General features: G+C 35.8%; 1 protein-coding gene across 3 annotated transcripts in view; it reads right to left on the bottom strand.

Moving 5' to 3' along the window:
* Window positions 1-597: 597 nt before the first annotated feature.
* LINGO2 (leucine rich repeat and Ig domain containing 2) overlaps window positions 598-9,739 on the bottom strand; it is a 349,057-nt gene continuing 339,915 nt past the window's right edge. For all 3 annotated transcript variants that reach the window (XM_063696304.1, XM_055351485.2, XM_055351486.2), the window contains one exon: window positions 598-4,808. In XM_063696304.1, coding sequence (XP_063552374.1) covers window positions 2,953-4,773 — 1,821 coding nt within the window. In that variant the 5' untranslated portion in view covers window positions 4,774-4,808 and the 3' untranslated portion in view covers window positions 598-2,952. The remainder of the gene's footprint in view (window positions 4,809-9,739) is intronic.

The following is a 9,739-nucleotide window of genomic DNA, read 5'->3' as shown; positions in this document are numbered from 1 at the left end:
AAAAAGTAGCCAATTCCCCTGAAAATATCTGGTCAATATACTTTTATGATCTAAGCACTGACACAGTCAATATTTTTTTGGTAGTCTATCGGAGGCCAATTCAAACAGTAATTTTACTCTTATTGGAAACATTAGGTTTAGGAATACTTCAGAAGAGTACTATTCTAGTCTGAAGTTGACCAATCTGGGTTCTATGGAGCTCTAGTTTTTGAAAATGTTAACAGTTATAGCATGAAAAGAAGTGCTTTCTGCTCATATAAATTAGTGACGCCTGAAGATAAACAATATTAAACAGGATTCTTGTTTACAGGACTTTTCAGAGGATTTATTAGGCTCATATAGATTTTGAATCTCTAAAGGTGGTTACAGAATGCATTTCCCTGATAGATTGGTCAACAGGACTGTTTTGGAAGAATGCTTAGAAATATCTTAAATAACTATTATTCCATAGATCAGAGTATGGGACCGCTAGAAAATCCATTCCCTTTTCTTCCAATAAAATGAATAATAACAAAATCTTTTAACTAAATCTTTTTCATGGATGGGTACATTTTAATCCAATTTCATTTCACTCAGCTGTTTTTGGCCAACTTTTATTTTGACAAAAGAGCAGTGAAAATCACAAAGCCCTCTTATTAATTGCTCAATGTTTCTCTTTTATGACAATTAGTTGAATACTACACTTCACACAATGCTGCAAAATAAAGATTTTCTAGTAACTTTTGGAAGTTTTTTTGAAATCTCTAACAGTTCATTTTTAAATTTGAAAGACCCCATTCCATTTGCACACAAGTTGGATTTGTGACAGAGTTTGCAGCAGAGCTTGATTTGCATTGTTTGATATAAGGTATTTGGCACAAATGGAAAATAAAATTCTAAAAGATCTATGATAATCATCAGAAAAGTCAAATGAAAAATGGCTTGAACAGGCAATTCTTCAATCTTTCATCATATTTTCCACCCTTTATTAGGGGAGAAATGGGTTTAACTCTGTTGCTATCTGATTGGCCAAATAATTTCTGGGCTTATCCTACTTTTATTGGGGTCAATTTAATTTTATTAATGTTCTTCAAAATTTCAAATTTTCAGATTTCAAACTAAAAAAGCCAGCCTTTTGAATGTCAACCCGCCAATCCAATATGTCAAGAAGCAAACCCCAGAGTTTCTACTCCAGCTTACATGTTATTAAAAACATGACCTATTTTCAGATCCCTCTTGAAACAGGAAAAGTATAGATATTTCCTATCACTTCTATGCTGATTAAATATTTGACATTGCATGAACACAGTCCACATTCAATGCTTTCTCAGATCACATAACCATATGCTTTGAAAGTCATTCACTGAACATTTAGCCAAATGAAATTATGCCTGCTCTGAACCAGATCACTGGTGGTCATGGCATGACATCAGTTTTTAAAAACTGGGATGTTTAACTCTGAGTAACAGTCATTAATAACAAACTGAATTGGACAAGTATCCTTGGGTCAGAGAGAGGAAAAAAAATTAGCACAACTTAACATATTTATAGGGCTATAACCTTGCTTTTTCTTCAGTGGAGAAAAAAAAAACACTAAATGTTTTTTAATCCACCCCGTTTTTTCTCAGTTCTTAGAAAACAAGACAAATTCCTCTTTATTATACAAGATAATTTTCAAAGAAAAAAACAAAATCTAATTGGTAAGGAAGCAGGAAGAAACCCTGCAGTTGTCTATTCAAGGTAATATTGTGTGTACAGTATTCAAGTAGAGAACATCAGAGTGGCAGTAGCTAGATGTTCCCTTGACCAGCAGCAATCTAGCACGCAGGCAGCTATCATGTTTTAAACAAATCCTTGTTTGCATTAACATCATGTTATGTATGTATCACCCTGGTTTGTGTTGGCATCTGAGAAGAACTCTTTCTTATTCAGGGAGATTTTGAACATCTGAATTCTTGATCTTAGCTACTGGTGAATATTATCCTATGGTTATTTGTAACCATTACCTCTTCTTCCATTTTCTGTTAAACCCGCTAATAGTGACTGTGGAAAGTAAAATCAAGGAGTGATTAAAAGAATCATTTTCATTATTAACACCTACCTTGCATTTTACAGGTACATCTAGTGGTGTACCACCTTCTGGAGAAATCTTTGTTTACAGTAAACTGGTCCAGTGTGATATTATTACAAGTATAAAAAATATTCCATTCTGTATCAAAACTAGGCACATGCCTTTATTTATAGTAACAGAAGTTAACAGAGTTGAGCAGTTTTGCCTCGGGTCCTGTTTCTTGGCATCCTACATCAGACAAACACATCTCTCAAAATATCTCTGCCCATAACTCCAGGGATCTAGTCTCAGGGTCATCTGTAGGTAACGGAAGGTGAAATCACACTTGGATCTATAGTGGTGAGTAACTAAAAGCACAACCTCTCATTCATATTGCTTTAAAACATGTACAGCATATATGTTTCAAAAAAGGAAGAAAAGAATATATTGATCTCTTTGTGGTACTGAACCAACAATATGGTATGATGCAAGGCTTTAACAAATGATAATCAGATACAAATTTTTCTGTAGAGTATGTTTTAGACAAATGTGTCTTTTTAATATGTAAATCCTACACTGTAGGTTGTTCTTTTTTATTTTTTCTTTTGTTTTTTGCAGTGGTAGAAAATGCTGAATAATTGTCCGTGAGTGTGAGCCAAAGATTCAGGTTCATTACTGAGATCCCCAGAACGCCAATATTTGCAACGCAAACACTTAGTATCCCACTGTGTGAAGGGCTCTGACACATGCCTGCCTGCCTTTCGATGGAGAGTCTCCATTGGAAGTCCTCCTGCTTCCATAGACCCTGCTTTTGATACAGGGGCAGCTGCACATGGCTGCCTCTTAATCTAGTAATTCACTGTGCCATACTGTCTTACTGATTACCCACATTGACAAAGAGACAGTAGTGTGAGGGCGGGCCTTCAAATCATTTTCATGTTGAACCTCCTGGGTCCAGCTACCTCCCCTTCCACAACAGCACCATTGTTTTTTCTGGGCACATACTCAAGGTCAATGCTGTTTTTGTGCTTGCCTTTCCCTCGGCTCCACACAAAAAGGAGAAGAAAACAAAATAAAACCACTCCCAGGAATGTGAAGCAGCCCATAGCTGTAGACACCAGTATTGTTTTAAGGTCCAGGGAAAAAGTATTGGCATTGGTGCCATTGGAAATGGTGTCATTGGAGTCGGTCATGTACATAGGGGTCCTGTTCGCATAAAGAAAACGATCTGAAGCGAATCCTTTCACAGTTAAGGAGGCTGTGAAGGTATCATTCCCAGCAGCATTGCTAGCGATGCAAACATACATCCCGCTGTCTTGATCCTGGGCAAAGCGGATTTCCAAGGTGCCATCACCCAACACGGTGGCTCTTCCATTGGACTTGGTGGTGATGAAACGCCTTCGGGGTGTCACCCAGGAAATCACAGGCTGCGGGTCTCCATCCGCATTGCATTCTAGCTGGACTGTCTGCCCTTCATCTACTAGCAGATGCTGCAACTTCTTTTCACGGATTTTGGGTTTTTTGCAGGTAAAGTAAAAAGAAAGGGCAGTGCTATGGAAATCCTTGAAAGACCTCTCACGGATGGTGTCTGGGCCAGCACACATAGGTTGCTGGCCACCAAACTGCAGGGTGGGCTGTCGCTGCAAGATCCAGAGAAGGCGGCAGTCACAGGCCAGAGGGTTGTTGTTAATGCTCAAGACCTCCAGAGCCCTAGGGGAGGAGAAGACATTCTCTTCCAAAGTTTCCAGCAGGTTCTGAGACACATTGAGCACGCGTAGGAAGCGGAGCCCTTGGAAGGAGTGAGGCTCAATGGTGCGAAGCTGGGCCCCCACTATATGAAGCTCCTGAAGGCGGATCAGGTCAGAGAACATGCCTGCTTCAATAGTGCTGATGGGATTGTAGGAGAGGTTAAGGTGAGTCAGGTATACCAGGTGTTTAAAGGCAAGGAAGGGTACAGTAGACAGATTGGTGTTGGTGATTGAAAGGGATGTGAGGTTGAGACCGTAGAGGCTATTGGCAGGCATCATATCCAGTAAAGGCCAATAGTCAATCTCTAGGTGTTTCAGGTGGAACAATCTTTTAAAGGCATACACAGGCATATTGTTGATATTGAGATGCTTCAGATGCAGGCTGATGAGGCTGCGGAGGTGGGAGAGGGCTTCTGTTGGTACTGCTGTTAAGTTGCATTTCTCCAGGGTGAGCTGCTCCAAGCTAAGAAGCCCACTGAATGCTCTGTGTGATATATAAACCAAATCATTGTCCCCTACTTCTAGAGACTTCAGGTTATGTAGATCTTGGAACATGTAGTCTAGTAAAATGACAATCTTATTCTCACTAATGTCAAGCTTAGTGAGATTGGACAGCCCCGTGAATACTCCCAAAGGGACCAACTTTAGACGATTGCCTTTTAGGCGGAGGGAACGCAGGTTAAAGAGATTGTTGAATGCTCCTGGTTCCACATTGGCAATGATGTTGTCACTCAAGTCTATCTCTTCCAGCAGAGGATATGATATGAATTCTTCAGGGTTGACGCTTTTTAGCCTGTTTTTACTGAGGTCCAAGATTTTGGTTTCGATGGGAATGCCCTCTGGGATGGCGATCAATCGCCTTCTGTGACAGCTAACAGATTTGTTCTGGGCAGAGCACTCACAGCGAGCGGGGCAGCCAATGGTGGATCCCATGAAGATTAACACCACAGCCAGACCCAGGAATGGCTGCCAGCATGATATGGCCGTGTGAAGCATGACTCCACTTCTTAGTCTACACCTTGGTCACGGGTCTGCATGGAAGGGACACAAGAAGGGAGGAAGAGAAGGTGAGTTAGGATATAAATAGGTGAAGGGGCATAAATAGGGCAGCAAGTGTAATGGAAAGGATACTGGATTTGGAATCAATCAGGTTTGGGCATAAACCTGACGGATGACCCTCTTAGTAACATGTTCTTGGTCAAGTTATTTAATCTCTCTACATTTTAGTTTTCCTGGCTGTGAAATGGGGATAATAGTGATAATAATAGTAATAGCTTCCCAGAGTTGTCATGACAATTTCAATGTTTGACAAGTATAAAGATAATGTGTGACACAGACTGTGAGACAACACAGTATAAATTTCACACTCAAAGGCTCGGGTTTTAATTTAAATGAAAGAAACAGGTCAACAGCTAAGAAGAAAGCAGTTGAGTTTGAATCAGTGTCGGCATCACTAATGTTTAGGATATCACCCTCTATTCAAAAACAAAGCTAACAGAAGTTTCATTCTATATCAGGCCTTTAGGTGCAACATACAAAACAAAGTTATACTCAGTGCAAGGTGTTGGAATGTTTTTCTTCATGTACACATTTTCTACTTTTAACCTTTGAATTTTAATGTATGCATCTTTCATAATTTAGCAAACTTTAATTTATGAAGGGATTTTCTTATTTGAGGCAGACAAAAGATCCTCAAAGTATCCCTGTATTGTTTTTGTTTCTCATAGGAATGAGGCAGAATCAAGGTACAGGATGGCTATAATAAAAATGCTCTTTTAAATGATTTTGAGATAAATATTGAGGAATGGGAAGATAAATAATTTTCAGAAAAAATATCATTTAATGATAAATGAACTATCCCTCTTTCACATTCAGACAAACTCAGTGGACCCGTTAAAGTGAAATTAAATAGGTAGCAAATGAGAAGGGAAATGAGTATGTTTTAAATGTGGATAGTTTAGCAGATACTGAATCCAACTGAATAACAAAAGGTGTATTACTGAGCTCTGCTTTTCAACCTGGGGTTCTCAGGGGTACACTTTATCCACAAACACCATATTTTAATTAAGGTTCAGTAGTTTGAAACAATACTTTTAGATAAAGAAGTATTTCATAAACTTCAACATTCATTCCTGAACTGCAAAGGAAAAATTAGTAAAAAAAAATTATCTGATTACAGTATTTTTATATATATCTATGTCTACAACCACAGTATGTCTATATGTAGACAAATTTATGAATAAAAAATAACAAGTGGGATCAAACTTAATGGTGAATCACTAAATCACTAGAAAATTTTCCTCCAAATGTACAAACAAGGCAAAAACCCAGAAAGTGCTAGCAAATCAATTAGATAGGAAGATAAGAGCTACGATTTTTGGAAAATATGTGGCAAAACTATCATTATTCACAGATCAAATTAATGTCTATCATGAAAACCAATGGAAATCAACTAAAATGATTAGAACAGCAGAATGTGACTTAGAATACTACAAAATAAATATAATTTAAACATTTTCTTGTCTACACAAACCATTTAGAAAATACTATTGTAAAAATTATCTCAGTCATGGCATCTCAAAAACATCAAATCCTTAGTATAAACTTAACAAGAAATACATAGAACTAACATGACAACTATTAAACCCTATCAAGAATCAAAATAACTAAAAGAGAAATGTACTATGTATTTAGAGATTAAATATTATAAAAATATTGGTTTCTTTTTCCATAGAACACACATTACAAAGAATAATGTTTTAAGCTTGCAAAATTAATTCTAAAGTTCATTTGGAAGAAAACATATATGAAAATAATCAGAAACAGTAAAAAAATTATGAAAACACCTGCCATACAATGCATTCACACATAAGATAGAAAACTATAATAATGAATCAGCATGCTATTTACACAAAAATAAAGTCACGAAAACAAAAAGTAAGGAATTATATCTAAATATATTTGAAAAGTCAGTTTATGTTCAAGGCGGCATTTCAAATCAGTGAAAAAAATACAAATGATTGGCTTGACATTTTGAGGGAAAATTTGCATACTAACTTTACTTCTTCCAATAAAGTGAATTCCAGATGAATTAAGGATTCAAATGTAAGAAGAAAACAAGTACTAGAAGAAAATTCAATAATTTTATAATATTAAAGTAGCATTTTCTGTGAATAAAGTTAGAAACCAGGAAGGAAGAGAATGGTTGACTCTGTTGTACACATTTTAAAAACTTGGTATAACAAACAAACAACACACACATGTGACTGCTAAACTGGAGAATATATTTAAAACATATGTAACAGATGAAAAGGTGAATGCCAATAGAAAATTAGGAAATGAGTATAATAAAATTAAAAATAGCCAATAAGTATATGAAAGGGTGATTAGCTATTAGTAAGCAAAAGAAATGCAAATTTAAAAATAGGGGGTATGTAGTTTTTGCCTGTCATATTGATAAAGTTTGATAACCATTTTTAGCCAGAATTAACAAGGGTAGAAGAAAATGAACATCCACATACTGATATAAGGAATAAAAACTGGACATTAATTGATATACTAGATTTAAATATATCTAAGTTCAATATGTTAATTCTTTTGACTCTTTTTTTCCTATTTCTAGAAATGTATCATTAGAAAATAAGTGAACAAATATACATATGTTTGTTACAGGTTTGTCTATAATAGAGCAAAATGGAAATATGTAACAGCAGGAATTTAGTTATATAAGTTATAAAGCAGCCATACAGTAAAATACCATCTAGCCAATACACTGTAACCCTTGACTGCTAATATGGTTTGGCTGTGTCCCCACCCATCTGGAATTATAATTCCCATAATCCCCAAATGTTGTGGGAGGTAACTGAATAGTGGGGGTGGTAATCCCCATGCTGCTGTTCTTGTGATAATGAGAGTTCTCACAAGATCTGGTGGTTTTATAAGGGGCTTTTCCCTCTTTGTTCAGTCTTTTCCTTCCTGCTGCCATATGAGGAAGGATGTGTTTGCTTCCCCTTCAGTCATAAGTTTCCTGAGGCCTCCCCAGCCATGCTGATCCGTGAGTCAATTAAACCTCTTTTCTTTATAAATCACCCAGTCTTGGGTATTTCTTCACAGCAGCATGAGAAACTAATACAACTGTATGCTTAACATGGAAAATGAAATGATATATGCTGTACTCACATTTGTATGAACATATATAATTTTATAAATATGAATATACATACATGTATGAAAGGAGAAAACTGGAAGGATATAATAAAGATGTTGACAATACTAACTTTTTGAGGTGGTGGGATTAATGGTGATTTTCACTTTCTTTTTATAACATTATGAATTCTGAATTTTTTCAAAAATATACCTGTATTACTTTTATAATTAGAAAAATAATTTCTGAAATATTTTTTATTGATACATAATATTTGTATGTATTTATGTAACAATGTGATATTTTGTGACATGCATAGAATGTAATGATCAAGTTAGAGTATATAGAGTATCCACCACCTTGAGTATATATCACTTCTATGCGTTGGGAACATTTCAAGTCTTCCAGCGGTTTTGAAATACACAATAAATTATTAACTACAGTCACTCTACTGTGGAACATTAGAACTGATTGCTTCTGTCTAACTGTACGTTGGTATCCATTAACAAACCTCTCTTCATCTCCTCCCTTGATCTTGGCCACAGTTCCCAGTGTCTGGTATCTATCATTCTACTTTCAACCTCCATGCTATCAATGTTTTTAGCTCCTACATTTGAGTGAGAACATGTGATACTGTCTTTCTGTGCTCGGCTTAATTCACTTAATATAATGGCCTTCAGTTCTATCCATGTTGCTGCAAACAACACTTTATACTTTCTTTTTGGTAGAATAGTATTTCATTGTATACATGTACCACATTTTCTTTATCCATTCATTTGTTGATGGACACTTAGATTGATTCTGTATCTTTGCTACTGTGAATAGTGCTGCAAAAAACATGGGGGTATAGATATACCTTTGATATACTGTGTATTACTCCATTTTCATGCTGATGATAAAGACATACCCAAGACTGGGAAGAAAAAGAGGTTTAATGGACTTACAGTTCCAGCAGTGGGATTGCTGGATCATATGAGAGTTCTATTTTTAGTTTTTCTGAGAAATTTTCATACTGTTTACCATAGTGGCTGTACTAGTTTACATTTCCACCAACAATGTTTAAGAGTTCCCTTTTCTGTACATCCTTACCAGCATAAATTATTTTTTGTCATTTTAATAATAGCCATTCTAACTGGGGTAAGACGACCTCTCAATGTGGTTTTGATTTGCATTTCCCTGATGATTACTGACGTTGAGCATGCATTTTGTTTTCATATTCCTGTTGACTACTTGTGTGTCTTGAGAAATGTCTACTGATGTCCTTGAAATTATTTTGACATTCAAAAAGTCATGGATATGTTTTATAATAAAAGATAAAATTGCATGGCTTTTAAAAAAAGGCTCAACTAAGTCATTTATTTAGATGTCTAATGCACAGAATAATTCATAGAAAATTATAATTTATTTAGTTACCTTGACATTATTCCTCCCTCATCAATTTCTCCACCTCAAAGAAGGTGGACTTTTAGGTAGTAAAGATTGTGATCATATTTGCCACCTAAATTAAGAAAACTTAAAACGTGTCAATCGTTTGATTTTAAGCATACAGCTCAATGAATTTAAAAAGATGTTTACACCTTTGTAAGCACCCATCACAGTCTGATACAGAATATTACCATCATCCTCTTTACCTCTTTTCTGTCTATCCCAACCTCTGTTACCGGCTTAAAGTAAGCACTGATCTGCATTGTCACTATAGATTAGTATTCATTTTATATAATTTTATATCAATGAAATCATATAATATATACTCTTATGTCCAGCATCTTTCACTCAGCATAATGTTTTTGAGATTCATGTTGTTGCATGTAGCAGTAG

Source organism: Gorilla gorilla, chromosome 13, assembly GCF_029281585.2.
Source record: "Gorilla gorilla gorilla isolate KB3781 chromosome 13, NHGRI_mGorGor1-v2.1_pri, whole genome shotgun sequence".
Lineage (NCBI taxonomy): Eukaryota > Metazoa > Chordata > Mammalia > Primates > Hominidae > Gorilla > Gorilla gorilla.
The sequence above is the reverse complement of the archived record's forward strand: the minus strand, read 5'-3'. Positions and strand labels throughout refer to the sequence as shown.